The sequence below is a fragment of the Nanorana parkeri genome, unplaced genomic scaffold, assembly GCF_000935625.1.
Source record: "Nanorana parkeri isolate BGI_ZX_2015 unplaced genomic scaffold, ASM93562v1 scaffold231, whole genome shotgun sequence".
NCBI lineage: Eukaryota > Metazoa > Chordata > Amphibia > Anura > Dicroglossidae > Nanorana > Nanorana parkeri.
In genome coordinates this window covers 259,668-275,179 of record NW_017306499.1, presented here as the reverse complement: position 1 = coordinate 275,179, position 15,512 = coordinate 259,668, and the positions used below count along the sequence as shown (strand labels likewise).

Genomic DNA, 15,512 nt, shown 5'->3' with positions numbered 1-15,512 from the left:
CCATTACTGCACTACAATACATCCCTTTGCCATTTCTATCGGTCAACAAACATGCTCCCCAGTCTGGAGGCTTTAATCAATCCAGTCAAAATATGAGGCGGCTTAGAGATCATGTACATTGTGCATCAGTCCCAGAAGCAAACCATAAGTAGCATGTTTTTATGTTGCTTTGGCTTGATTTTGAGCTACTCTGATTTACTTCTGAGATGCTTTGCATTGCCTTGTTTAGGAAAGGAAAGTAGTTTAGACAAATGCCCATGTAGACAAGCCTCAAAGGTAACCTTATTAATAAAACAACAGTCACCCAATCTGGATGTTTTCAGTCGGTGTGTGTGTAGCCAATTACAACAGAACTGTTATGACTGCTTTTAAGCTTTGGAACTGGTTAGTGTCATATAGAGATTTTGTGACATTGATGAAATTGTGTCACTAAGCATATTTCACTATGCATGCACCACATATTTGTCTGTTGCCCATGTTGGGGAGCATATTAAGGCAGGTCCATATGGAACACAATTTAAGTCACTCTAAACCTACACAGCATTATGATGCCCACGCACTTCTTCAGATCTCAGAAGATGCCCCTGGCCAAATTCTTACAGCTAATTGCTATTGCTCCATTATGATGAGGCTGGTTTCTGGGGTGTGATGAGAGATTAGATGAGAAGGCACACCTGAATATAACCAGGTTCATGCGGGTCTTGTGAGTTTGGTTGTATTCGTCCAGACATCTCTCCACTATATCATTAAACTGCTGCACACTTGGTATCTCCGAATACAGGCGTTCATCTCCTTCCAGATCAGGGTTCAAGTAGTCACCAAACAGAAGATTCCTAATATCTTCCTCACAGACCTGCAACATTAAAATCATCTGTTTTTAGAGTAACAATGATATATACAATTAAACAATTCTATACACCAGGGACCCATAGTAAATTTATTATAGTAACTAGGGATGTCCCGATTCCACTTTTTCAGGACCAAGTACAAGTACTTCCCCACATGTACTTGCCGATACCAATTACCGATACTTTTTCTTAAAGGGACAGGTGACTTTAAATGATCCATAGTACAACTGCATGTTATGTACTATGGATCATGATTTAACCTATTCATGTTAGCAAGGCAGAATTGTAACTCTATTGCTGGAGTGTAGTGGAGGTGTGTGCTGTATATATGTACTACATATACATTACACACGTCCAGTACACTATAGCAATAGATTTACAGCTAGCCCCGTCCCAGCTTCCCTCACTCACAGTTTCACTCTGATCCCTGTGCCTCACGAGGTGTCTCTTGTAGTCTCGGATCGCTGCATCGCGTCTCGGTGCTCAGCTTGTGGGAGGCGCTCACAATTCTGCCCTGCTAACATGAATAGGTTAAACCATAATATATATACAGCACACATGTCCTGTACACTGCAGTAATAGAGTTACAATTATCCCCTGCTAACATGAATAGGTTAAATCATTGGTAAAGTAAAAAAAAAACAAAAAACATAGCGCAAGCTTCGGCGCTTTGTATCTGGGCATTTTGACAAGTACAAGTACTTGTCAAAATGCCCTGTATCGGGCCCGATTCCGATGCTAGCATTGGTATCGGGACATCCCTAATAGTAACCATCAGCTCTCTATCTCATTCATGTTATCTGTTGCCAAGAAAACTTACAGGCTCATTCCCGTGTTTCAGATGCTCAAAGACAGATTCAAAATTTTCCTTGAAATGCTCTTTAACCACATCTTTTAACAGTTTGAAGAGCCAGGACTGGTCCTTGTCATCCACTAGGCGGTCATAAAAGACTCGCAGAACCTCATGGACGAAGAGGCGCACCATAACACGCTTGTTCTCCACAGCTTCTTTCTTGATAAGTAAGCACCCCTGTACCACCCGAGAGAAGTCCCGAAGATTAAATGTGTAATGGGATTTGGCTGGCGTAGGCAGCAGGTTCTCCATGGCTTTTTTGTACACCTAAGGTTAGCAAACACAGAAAAAAGTAAGTGAATAGTAAATAAATGAATACCACACTGGAACATAAAGCATTCATTTAATACATGTTACTTTTGATACTTAGTAATTCAGCAGAAAACAGGTCCAGTTATTTATCACACTAATATATAGCATGTTTGATGTTGTTAAATGTTTATATGTGAATTTATGTCATGAGCTATTTTTGGCTGGGGAGAGGCTAATGAGCAGCTGACTACAGTGTCCTCCAACCTATCAGTTCAATATATAGGACATCTACATTGCCTCCAAATAGAAAGGCCCTGAAATGTAAATGAACAGATCCTTGTTGTAAACCATTTAAAAGAGCCTAAGTTTTCAAATGTGTGTAGTAGAAAGGGTCTGCACTGTCCCATAGCTACCCTTAATATTCCTCGTTATCAGCTATTTCAGACTGGAGACATACTAAGAAGCAGAAATAAGCATTATAAATTAGCCTCATTCATCAAAAAACACATTGTACTCTATCTGAGAAACTTTTTTTTACCTCAACCAACATTTTCAATTACTTTATATGACAGCTCATTTCCTCATTGAGCAACACACAATACAAACTCTTATTGCAGATATTACAATGATGAGAGGGGGCACCAAAGTGGCTCATTGGTTAGCACTTATCCCTTGAAGCAGTGGGCTCCCCGATCCCAGCCAGAACTCTATCTACATGGAGTTTGCATCTTCTACCTTGCTTGTTGTTAGGCTGTTTGACTCTTGTCTAAATTGGCCCACAGTATGTATGTGTGGGTCTAAAAATCCAAATGGCAGACCCGGTAACACTTACTTCAGTTGCAAGTGCAGCTCTGGTACACATTTCAAGCATGGAGCCACAGAAAACAGCAAGGTTTGAAGTACAGCAAAGATCACAATGATTCAGGGTGCTTGGATGTGGTCAGGGAAGGATTGAAAACTTTGAGAACTTTGATCAGGGAGGAAAATACAACTAACTGACCTTTCTACTGCATAGACAGTTTTCTGTGGGCTAAAGAAAGTGCACCATGCAAAGTATGGGACCCCGGTGATTGTTGGCCAGGATGAAAGTCCTTTAACAATGGAACACAAAACATTTTAGTTTTGCATTCTACCAGCTTTGACTATTTGGCAGCTCAATATCCCAGAGCTGCAAGAGACGTAGATATTGGAAGACTTTGTTCTGTCAAACTGTGACCACAGGTCTAAACAGGGATTAGAAAGCAATATAAATATAGCAGGTATCATTGGCTGCAGATCCCTGCTCTAATTGGGGCCTGAATGGGGGGGTATCTCACTAAAGGCCACCAGCCCAATATATATTTTTTGTACTGCCCCCATCCCCGTCCTGACATCCCCTGTAATGATCATACAAGTGAATACAATGTGCAGTCTATTACAATGCTGGCATAACTAAAATGAGATGTGCAACAGAAAATTCTATAGAGTGAAGGTTAATATGGCTGTATGAGTCTTCACCACTGCCATGTAATGTGTTCCTATTTATAAACTTTATTTTATCTACCAATTAGCTGCCTTCTCTTACCTCCATTGTGCCATTCACAATTTGGTTCCCAACTGTAAAGAATTCAGGGGAAAATTCATTATTTTTCAGGTAGAATGCCACAACTGCTGAGAAGATTCGCACCATGGTCTCATCGCTAAAGGAGTTGATAGTGCAAATGTTGAAATGACGCAAGAATCGGGGTGTCACTGCATTTCTCCCACCACCAGGGGGTCCCATAGCTGCAATCAGCTGGACATCAACCAGAGTGATTTTGGAGGTGTCCTTCAAGTCATACCTAAGGGTGTAATCATAGTTTACATGAAAATTTGTATAAAGTACAAACAACCCTAATCACAACGGGAAATACTGTATAATATCTATTTCTAATTTTGTAGATACCAGTTTCCATGGTCGAAGAACTGTCTCAGAAGCTCGATAGGTGGCTGTGCACCATATTTTTCTAAGGCTGGCATATTCATGTCATCCACAAATATGACACATTTCTTTCCCACTGGAGGTCCATATACTCCTTTACGTCTTTTATCCAGCCGGTCCATGACAATATTCTGGAAGAAGGTTTGGCTTATTAGTATATTTTTTGAAGCTTAAAAAGTCTGCCATACTGAAAACTAACCAGTGAAAGGGAGTATAATGGTTTTATAAATATTATCTTTCTTTGATCATCATGATCAGGAATAAACAATAAAACATTTTCTTCTTTTCTTGTCAGGCAAGTTTGAAATATTGCTTATAATATAGTTTTGTACCTAGCATGCAAGAAAAGCTTTAGGGTTTTTTTTTCACCTTTATCTGTTGAAAAAAAATTCCTTTGTTTATAGGTTCAGTAGCTCGAACTGCAATTTACACACAGAGTTGAATGATTTAGACCAGTGATTGATCCCCGTGACTGATTCCATAGGGGACAGCTCAGACTGAAGTTATAGTAAGACAAATGGAAGCAGGGAAACTGGCACTGATTCATTTGTGTTGTGTCTTTAGCTAGCCCATAGTACTCTAGGAATTATTTGTCATGTAATACAGGTTTATTTTTAAAATAAATATTTTACGCATATATAGTATAAAAACAGATATAAAAGCTCAGCTAAAGACATATAACTGTAGAAACATAATGCAACTAAAATAAAATTGACCCCAAACTTTTTCTTTATAGCTGAGCTCCAATCTGACAGCCAAATACACTGTTGGAATACGCATAAGTCAGCTATTTTACTGACAAAATATTTCTGTTTCTTTCTACCTGGTCCTAAAACATACAAAGCCCTGTCAGACAACACAGCCAATATGGTGACCTGAGCTTTCTTTACTGCAGTTATGCAATACAGCTTGGTCACCTCCTCGCCCCATCCAGGAACTGGACAGAGAAGGAGCAGTACACAACTAATCAGATCATCTCTCTCCTTGTCAGTGTGTTCCTTTTTAGCATAGGTGCACATTAGCATGCCTGACTGGGTCATACTGCATGAAGCTGATACCTAGTCAAATTCATTTACTTATCCTAGTTTCATTTAAAAATGCATGCGTTTATTTTTAATGAATACAAAACTGCATTAATTGGTGTTATCTTTTAGCTGCCTGGAGTAAAATGTAACAATCAAACACAACATACTGATTACCCTTTCTGTATATATCTCAAAAGAACCTGTTAGCCTGGAACCAATTTGATGTTGTTACAATTACAAACAAATTGTACTGCCCTATACTGCACTGGTTTGAGCATGTAGCGCCCCAGGTCATCAATCAAGATGGCATTTCCTAAATCTCTAACACAAAATACCAGAAATACACACACACAGAAGGTCACTCTTTAGGGGTTGGGCGTTAGAAACTGCCATATTATGAAGCCATCAAGAAGAAAAACCTTAGGTTTATTCCAATTGCATATAATTATACCCGATTTCTTCCTGCTTCAAAAGTCAATACAACAGGGGACATGGTGACTGTGCAAGTAAAGCAAAGGATCCCATCCAAGTAATACGAACCTGTATTTGATTGGCACTGGTCCGAGCAGAAAAATTAATAAAGAATGGAAAGAATTGTTCTTTGTCCAGATTGTTCATTAACTTGTCCTTTACGTACACTGATTTACCCGTACCAGTTGGTCCTACAAACAGCAATGGCCTAAAGGAAAGGGAAAATAATTAGTTAAATAGCACAAAGATTGCTGGTTAAATAACAGTTTGTATTACAGTGGACCTGAACTCAATAACGTAAAGGGTTGGCTATACAGTATATTACAGGGAACATTTAAAATGTTAATTGTGCTTAACTGGTACCCTGAAAGATTTAAAATTTGTCCTACATTCCTCCTACAATAGCAGTGTAGTTCCTGTGGATACGCACTCTAGGCCTACAGACTTGTAGTTGCATATCTGCAGTATTAGATCATCTAAGGCACTGTTGCCTCTGACTGATAATCTCACAAGATTTGGAATGCGAGGTCAATGCTGTGTTGTTCACTATATTCCCTTGCTGGAGAGGAAGCTGTACCTGGGAACTTGCAGTGCAAGGATCTCCCTGCTTCTGTCCAGGCATTCTGTGTATCTGTGTTTCCTACACCTTTCCTACTGCTTCTTAATCATTATTCCAGTCATCAGATCACTAGTTATAAAAGATTATCTCTGCTATGAGGAAGCAATGCCCTGCCACTACAACCCCACACAGAGACAAAGTGCAGAATTAGCAACAGAGTAAAGTTCAACTGCAGGGAACCCAAAGGAATACTGGTGACTAGTTCTTTGCCTTCTGCTTGTCATTTTTTGGGCACAGCTTCCACAATACAGGTAATTTCTGTCCAGGGATTGTGCACACAGAAAAGCAGGGGACTTACTTAGAGTACTTGATAGACATGTCCATGAGGAAGGTATATCGGATAGTATCCATGGTTGGGACGATGATATCTTGGATTTTGGTGTTTGTGTCCCCCACACTTGTGCTTTTGATAAATTCATTCCAGTGAACCCAGCGACCCCTGCCTTTCAACTACAAAAAAAGGAGAGATTAAAAATGGTCCTGAAATGATGTAGCTGAAGAACAGAACACAGCATCCATCTGTACCCATACTTAAAGCCCAATTTCAAACAAAACTTGTTTTCATAGTTTTACATATAGCAGGGAAGTGTTAGAACTTCTTTTGTATAGCTATTGCTGTTTGTGTGCCAGTGACAGGAAGTGATGGGAAATTTCTTGAATGGGAACAAACACAGCAACAAAAACACTTTTTTAGTAGAATGGGAAAAGGTCAGAACATCTGTGAGGTTTTATTATGATCTGAGTCTTCCTGTCCCGGTTACCCCTAATTCATGCATTTTTTTTGTCCTAGTATCATGGGAATAAAAAAAGGAGGGGCATGGGGGATGTAATCTCCAAAATGAAAAAGACAGATTTTCTGAGAGAATTTATAATCCAAACTCATTCTATTCAAAGAAAAATTTTGATTTAGAGTTGGGTCAAATCCTGTCACAAATCATAGGATCCTTAAATGCAGAAGTATACAGAAGGGAATTTATCAAAACTGGAGAAGAGAAAGTAATCTGGAGCATCGCAACCAATTGGTGTCTGTCTTTCATTTTTAAATCTTAACTGAATAAACTGAAGAGAGAAGCTGATTGGTTGCCATGGGCAACTGCTCCAGATTCTGTCTGCTCCAGTTTTGATAACTTCCCCCCACAGTATAAGAAAATGAAGTTACAATCTCAATTATTTCGGTAAAAGTCAGACTTGGCCTAACTCCAAAGCCCCCCATTGACTTTTAATATGACCGGTAGCCATGCTGACCAATAGGAAAGCTCCGGAGGTGAGGGATAACAAGACCCAGTAATCATAAGCTTGATGAGAACTACACATTTGAGTGGCAGGTTTACTTTAAGGGCTTATGACTGTTGCTTTTTGATGCCTTTTTGATGGACATGTAATGGGGGTCATTTATCAAAACTGGAGCAGAGAGAATTTGGAGCAGTTGCCTGAAAGGACCTCTTATCTAGACGGCTGGGGGATTCTCCTTCGAAGCGCTTCGGGAACACAGAATGAACTACACTGAGGCAGATTCAATCATGTTCAATTTATTAGAAAAGTCTTGAGTCTTTATACTGTACAGAATGCTGAATCAACATTTAAACTTTGTACCATATAAGCACATACTGAAGACAGGCAGTGTTTTTGAGAAATAGATAAAAAGACACATTTTGGAGTCACTAAAGCCGACAGTCGGCTCTACAAGTTTAAACAGAGTCCCAGCGGCAAAAGTCACCGGGAGTCCGTTTAAACAGCCCCGATGCTGGCGACGTACACTGTACGTCGTCAGTCACGAAGGGGTTAACATATATTTCTAAAGAGGATCGGTATTATATTGAATTAAAAGGGGGCTTGTATTGTATTATCAAATGATACTTTCATTGCCCATAGTAACCAATCAGTTTCTCTTTTCAGTTTGTTCAGTTACGCTCTGAAAATGAAAGATAGAAGCTGATTGGTTGCCATGGACAATTGCTTCAGATTCTGTTTACTCTGGTTTCGATAAATTCCCCTCGTTGTGGATCCCATTTTAGGTGGCCTCTCCATGGGCTTTGCCCCTATATCTGCACTAAAGGCAGAGAGAAGTAAAGGATGTACTGAAATTTACAAGACGGATTAAGATTTCAATGCTCAGAGGTAACCTACTTGTGTAATATTTATTCCATGAGAGACTTACACAATTGCACCAGCACATTGGTATCACGTGGCAATCTGGCTTTGTGTAAAGGGAACCGTTAAATAAATCTTTAATGATGAATCAAGCAAACTAAACAATGAGGTAAAATAATGTAATGGATTAAAAGGAATATGTTCACAAAGCATTAAACGAGGGGATAAAATGAAGGATCAGCACCCAGACCTTCATTTAAAAAAAACATTATGCAAAGAGCAATTGTGCAGCGTAACAAGCAGGAACCAAATATCAAAGTTCCACATTGTTGGATGGTTAGGACAATAAAAGATGATTAGAACAATAAAAGATGATTTATGACTGATGTAGTTCTGACAGCAGTTAGCTTCCTATCAATCCTTTTTGGTTTCATAAATCATACTTTACCTCATACATGAAATCATATACCAGGCCTTTATCATCAAAAGGACATTCCCATTTCCCTATAGATGCTGGAATTGGATTCTGCCCATTTTTTCCTGTTGTAATCTCCTTGAGAAAAGCGTCAAACTTGTTCCGGCTGTCGGCATCACAGCAGCCCCCAATAGACCACACCATGGAGAAAGCAAAGCAAGCCTAGGAGAAGACAGATATCCATTGATTACTGAGACCATGGAAGGCAGAAGGAGCTGGAAGATGTAACAGCATTTCCACCTATAACATTGAAAGGGTCAGCCTGGTAAGTTGTGCAGGACAATAGAGGATGAGGGCAAATGACCCCATTCGTTCCTAGAGTTTTAAGGTTACAACCCAACTCCAGTGTTTTGTGGAGTGTGGAAGGGTTAGAACCTCTGCAAAATTTTAATTGCTGCTTTCATCTATTGGGGAGATTTTCCCACATTTCCACATTACCAAGGCAGGAAGTAAGAATAATCTCCCCATCAGGGGCACAGACAATAATAAAACTTTATTAAAGTAGAGTGGGGAATAGTGAGAACGTTTGCCATGTTTTTATCGCTTCCTCTATTGCAGAGGTCTCCTCACTTTCTGTGGTGTCACCAAGACAGGAAGTGAAATCTTTCCAGCAGGGACAGAGACAGCAAAAAAGCTTAAATATAATAAAATATATATAATATAAATATAATAAAAATAATAAAAATTAAAATAAAAACATGTGTGTGTGGGGGGGAGGTGCAGGGTACAGTTCCAGTGGTTGTTTATATAATGGGGGGGGGGCGGAAAAAAATTTCTGCCCCGGGCGCCCAGAACTCTGGTTACGCCACTGTCTTGCATTAAAGGTTTATTTGCAAAATCATTATTTTATATCCATAGTAAAGAATAAAGAGCTATACAAAATAGGAGTAAAATCTTATAAACTCAACAAATGTCAATTAAACTATCTATGAGCTATTATTGTTTACTTCAAGGGCTTTGCTATATGGAGTCTCTAACCATGCTACTAAATGATCAATCAGGTGTCAGCCTTAGTTCTCTGTTACTGATCAAAAGTATTGTAACAAGCAGAGGGCAGAATAATTGTTATTCAGTGAAAATCAGTGGCCTACGTGTTGATGATTGCTTACCATGATCCAAATACGAATGCTCTTATTGGTGGGTTCTTCCTTCACTGCATCAAAAATTAGCATCTCAAAGAGCCGGGTAAGTGATATCACCACATTGCTGTTGCTGGTTCCCACCAGTTCCTGCCCAGGGAAGTAAATAAAGTTTGAAATATTAGATTAACGGTATGGAAGGATATCAGTTGAAAACTTCAAGTGCATTTATATTGTGGAGTCCCACACCCCCAGCCCCCCTCAAGTCTTAAGCTAAGTATACACGGTACGTTCATAGAAAATTCTACTGTGTATATACCTAGCTTATTCTCACCTCTCCTCAATCCAGTGATATATCGCTGACTAGTTTGATGAGCCGCTTATCAAAATGTTACTCTTTTGGCCCCTGCAAATTCCTGTTCTTTTCTATGGAGCTTCTGAGTATAAATGAAGCTTCATAGGAATGAGCAGAACGATTTGACAGGCTTCTGTATGATGCAAACAGTGTTTAAAGGAGAACTATGGGGTTAAGGCTTTTCGCCATAGTTCTCCTTGGGGTAACGGGAGGACACAAACTAGCATCCTCCCGTCACACTAAGCTCAGTATACCGCGAGCTACTGCTCGCGGTATACTGAGACGCAGCAGCTGAAGCTGATCCAGACAATTATGCCTGGATCCGCCCAGCTGCGTGAGTGACAGCTGGCTCTGCCTATCTAGAGGCAGAGCCAGCTGTACCCGCCCCGTCCGATCCGCCAGTCAGCGCTGGCGGATCGGAGCGGGGAGGGGGGCAACCAGGCCACACTTTACCATGATCCAAATACGAATGCTCTTATTGGTGGGTTCTTCCTTCACTGCATCAAAAATTAGCATCTCAAAGAGCCGGGTAAGTGATATCACCACATTGCTGTTGCTGGTTCCCACCAGTTCCTGCCCAGGGAAGTAAATAAAGTTTGAAATATTAGATTAACGGTATGGAAGGATATCAGTTGAAAACTTCAAGTGCATTTATATTGTGGAGTCCCACACCCCCAGCCCCCCTCAAGTCTTAAGCTAAGTATACACGGTACGTTCATAGAAAATTCTACTGTGTATATACCTAGCTTATTCTCACCTCTCCTCAATCCAGTGATATATCGCTGACTAGTTTGATGAGCCGCTTATCAAAATGTTACTCTTTTGGCCCCTGCAAATTCCTGTTCTTTTCTATGGAGCTTCTGAGTATAAATGAAGCTTCATAGGAATGAGCAGAACGATTTGACAGGCTTCTGTATGATGCAAACAGTGTTTAAAGGAGAACTATGGGGTTAAGGCTTTTCGCCATAGTTCTCCTTGGGGTAACGGGAGGACACAAACTAGCATCCTCCCGTCACACTAAGCTCAGTATACCGCGAGCTACTGCTCGCGGTATACTGAGACGCAGCAGCTGAAGCTGATCCAGACAATTATGCCTGGATCCGCCCAGCTGCGTGAGTGACAGCTGGCTCTGCCTATCTAGAGGCAGAGCCAGCTGTACCCGCCCCGTCCGATCCGCCAGTCAGCGCTGGCGGATCGGAGCGGGGAGGGGGGAAACCAGCCCCACCCCTGTCACGGCAGAGAGCCGTGACAGGATCGAGAGGTGAGCGAAGGCCGGTATGTGTTCGCTTACCTCCCGATCTACTGAGCCGACCAGTGACAGTTTCATTGTCACAGGCCGGCTAGAACTATGAGGTGAGTTCTAGCCGACATTTGTGGAAGGGCAACATAAGCTGGTCATTATATTTTGGAGAAAATGGGCAAATTCTCTTGAGGCAAAAAATGACCATTTCCAGTACAATGTTATTTATGGTAAACCTAACTCCCCAGTCTCCCCCGCCCCAACCCCTATTTAACATTACATAGAAGCTAGATAGGATTTTTATACAAGTAAAGAGCAAGTAAAAAGATAAAAAGTAATTTATATTTTTAAAGTTATATTATGTGAATAGGAATATATAACAAATATAAAGTTTTTCAAATTTGGCTGCAAAAATGGAAATATTTCACAATCAGTAAAAAACTCCATACAACAGCAGAATTGCACCTTGCACTGTTTCCTAAGGAATCGTAAAGCTGGTCGTATAAGCCACTGGAACAGGTCATCTAAGAGAGCTAAATGTTCCTTTGTCTTCAAGGCCTCAGGGAGGGTGTTGAGCCATGACTTCACCAGGGGTTCCCAGCCTAGCTGTTGGGGTTCCAGGTAGATCATACCACAACGACTCACTGTGGCTGGCTGCAGATAGGAGAAAAGAAATTTATTTTAATCTTCATGGGTATCACGGAAGTAAATGATGACTCCCACAAGGCTATGACAAACTTACCGAAGCTTGGGAAAGATCCATTGCTTCAAAGATGAGACTCATCGGTGCTGACATCTGAATAATCTCACCACTCATTAAGCAAAGCTGTGGAAAATGACAACAATTTACACCAGCATATATACATATGTGTGTCCTTTATTTTGAATTATAACATAATTGGTTTTAGACACATATGGATATCCTAACAACATGCTATACTTATCAATGGTAATAATAGCCATTAAATTAATTGCACATTTTGGGAGGTCTATTACCGTGTTTCCCCGAAAGTAAGACCTAGCGCTATCTTCAGGGATTTCTGTAATATATGACCTACCCCGAAAATAAGACCAAGTTCAGTGGTAGGCCTTATATTACAGAAATCCCTGAAGATAGCGCTAGGTCTTATTTTCGTGGTTGCTGCACATATAATTGAATTTTACACTCAGACCCCTTGCTGGCTGCTTGGATGCAGCAATACATGTGCAAGGGGTCTGAGTGTAAAATTCAATTACACACTGAGTGGCCAGATTATTATGACCACCCCATTAGTACTTTGTTGCCACGAGATGACTCCACGAGATGACTTTGTTGGGCCGCCTCGTGACTCCACGAGATGTTGAAAGGTGATGCGAGGAATCTGACACTGCACTGTTGCCCTTCTGTTGTCGTGTACCAGTCTTGCCACTCTCCGTTCTGCCCTAACATTGACTAGTCGCTGACGGCCACAATTCGCACGTTCAGACCCAGATTTTCGGCTGACAGTCCAGTCTTTAAACACTTTAACAACAGCTGCTGTTTTGCTGATACTTGCTCCATGGCTCCGAGCGCCAACATCCCACGTTCAAAGGCTGTTAAATCGCGTTGTTTACCCGTATCTTCAGAAAACAATCACTTCTACTGTTGTGGTAAACAACCTGCTTCCCTATTTATAATGGTCTGGCCCTCTAGCAACTTCAGCGCGAAATTATAGCTAATTAGCCTACAAACGTCAGGCGGTCATAATAATCTGGCCACTCAGTGTATGTGCAGCTTGTCTTATAAAACTTGTCAAGACCGCAATAAGCTTACTGGCCGCAGCTCCCGCCTGCCCGCACACCCACCTGTCTGCCTCGGCTGCTGCTGAAAACTAAATTTCCCAGCAGGCATAGCGCGGCATGGCAAGTGGGGTCGAAGTGAGGTCAGCTGAGGTGAGGGAACTTCTGATTGGTGGCTCCTTGGACAGCATCAGAGCAGAGAGCTCCAGACAGCTGCAGCCAGGTACCGTACTGTGACACTATGTGACTTTCACTCCCCTTCTCCAGTACTGTATGAAAAAAAATAAGACATCCCCAGAAAATAAGACCTAGTGTGTTTTTTGGGGGAAAAAAAATATAAGACAGTGTCGGGGAAACACGGTATTAACTAATCCACAGAGCCATTTGACCTACAAATCTTTCTGAATATGCATTCTCGGCTCTATCTAGTGGCCAAAATGCAGTATTACATTACATACAATCAACCTAAAAAGAAAATGAATCCAAGAACATTTGTTTTTATGTCTATTTGCATTGAATGAAAGTTCACAAAGATTCGTAGGGTGAATGGCTCTACAAACTGGTTATGAAAAGACCCCTAACTGTTTCCTTTTCAATTAACAGCTTAAGGCATCAGTCCCATAGAGAAGGACGGGGGCTGCGTACTAAGCACACGCAGCACATGTCCTTCCCGGGAGCTGCTTGGTACAGTAATCACACGCAGCACCTGTCCTTCTCGGGAGCTGCTCGGTACAGCCTTGCATGCAACACAGAGCTGTACGTGCCGGCCTATTACAGTGTGAATGAGGGCTTACTCCACAGTAAGAGTAAACATCACCAAATGTATTGCAAAGCTCACAGTACATTATGCAGCTTCTTAGTGTGTTGGCAGCATGTTAGTTTTAAAGGAGAACTATGACATGAGTGATTTCCACTCACGTCATAGTTCTAAGCCGACCTGTGACAATGAGACTGTCACAGGTCAGCTCAGTAGATCGGGAGGTGAGGGAAAACATACCGGGTTCCCTCACCTCTCGATCCTGTCACGGCTCTCTGCCGTGACAGGGGGAGGGGCTGGATTCCCCTCTCCCCGCTCCGATCTGCCAGCGCTGACTGGCGGAACGGACGGGGGAGGGGGCGGGTACAGCTGGCTCTGCCTCTAGATAGGCAGAGCCAGCTGTCACTCATGCAGCTGGGCGGATCCCATCATCTAAGTCGGGATCCGCTCCAGGTGCGGCGTCTCAGAATACCGCGAGCTGTAGCTCGCGGTATACTGAGCTTAGGGTGACGGGAGGACGCTAGTTTGTGTCCTCCCATTACCCCAAGGAGAACTATGGGGAAAAACACTGACCCCATAGTTCTCCTTTAAGGCAAGAACATTAACTGCAGATAATCAGTCTACTTTCAGTTCTATTGCCTGTGAACCAGCTGACACTCAATGAAGCTGTTATTTGCATTTTGTATATCAGGATTTGAAACCCTATACCCTGGGAAGCCATGGAAAATCAATATTCCGACAAAGTATGAAGTGACAGGTCCTCTTTAATAGGATGTATTAATTGATAACAATAAAACCAACTCAGTTGACTTAGATTTAAATGTCTAAATTTCCTAATCCTAATGGCAAGAGAAGATAACAAATCAGAATAAAAGCTATTATTCGTCTCTTACTTTACCTTTTTATTATCGTCAAGAACGGTGTTCATACTTTCTATCCACAATGTATCGATAGGGCCATCAAACACTACCCATTTCCTTTCTGGGGTCTCAGATAATGCAAATTCACGAAATGTGTTAGCAACAATGCCATCAGTCCACTGTGAAAGAGAAATGGCCTTATATTAGCATGTGTGGACTTATAATAAATACATAATTTATGTCAAAGCCGTATTAAATATCTTTATACACTGTTAGGTCTTTTGTTCATATTTTCAGTAAATATCCTTGAGAACTCTGGCAATTTTTTTATTTTGGATACAGTGGGAAAGGCATACCATTTCTATTGGGTTGTTCTTACTCTCTATGTCCTGAATGGAAAGAATTCCTTTATTTTCCAGTCACCAGGACAAAAGAAGCAGAATTTTTCTAATGGAGACTCTGCGATATAAATCATTTTTTTTTGTAGAGTCGGAAGAGATTAGGCCTTTTTTCAGGTTTCTACTACTGTCTGTGATTCCAGAGGGAAGATCTTCCCTCTCATTTTCTGTGACACCAGAACAATAGAGGAGGGGAATGGGGTCACATGGACATGAAAGTACATACAACACCGACAGTTGCCCTTGGTGGAAGATTTACTCTTTATTTCTGTTTCAGGTACAACTCAAAATGTTAGATTTCCCCTCAGCTTCAGTAACAATGGTAATGGTTGATAGGACAAATAGAAATGGTAATTCTCCCTAACAAGAATACAGGCAGAAATGCAAAATGATGGACTGCTAAGATGTTTCTATTCTATCTTCACATCAGAAATCTCCTTTAAATTAGAGCCCCCCTTTACATCAGAGCCT

At 41.2% G+C, this 15,512-nt stretch overlaps 1 protein-coding gene across 1 annotated transcript in view; it reads right to left on the bottom strand.

The window, feature by feature from the left end:
* The window catches only part of DNAH12 (dynein axonemal heavy chain 12), a 98,556-nt gene that overhangs the window by 43,746 nt on the left and 39,298 nt on the right, over positions 1–15,512 (bottom strand). Inside the window, 12 exon segments of the mRNA XM_018556271.1 lie at positions 675–853; positions 1,669–1,968; positions 3,518–3,773; positions 3,878–4,044; positions 5,479–5,617; positions 6,327–6,478; positions 8,568–8,758; positions 10,113–10,161; positions 10,482–10,601; positions 11,734–11,922; positions 12,011–12,094; positions 14,682–14,822. Of these exon segments, the coding sequence (XP_018411773.1) occupies positions 675–853; positions 1,669–1,968; positions 3,518–3,773; positions 3,878–4,044; positions 5,479–5,617; positions 6,327–6,478; positions 8,568–8,758; positions 10,113–10,161; positions 10,482–10,601; positions 11,734–11,922; positions 12,011–12,094; positions 14,682–14,822 (1,967 nt within the window).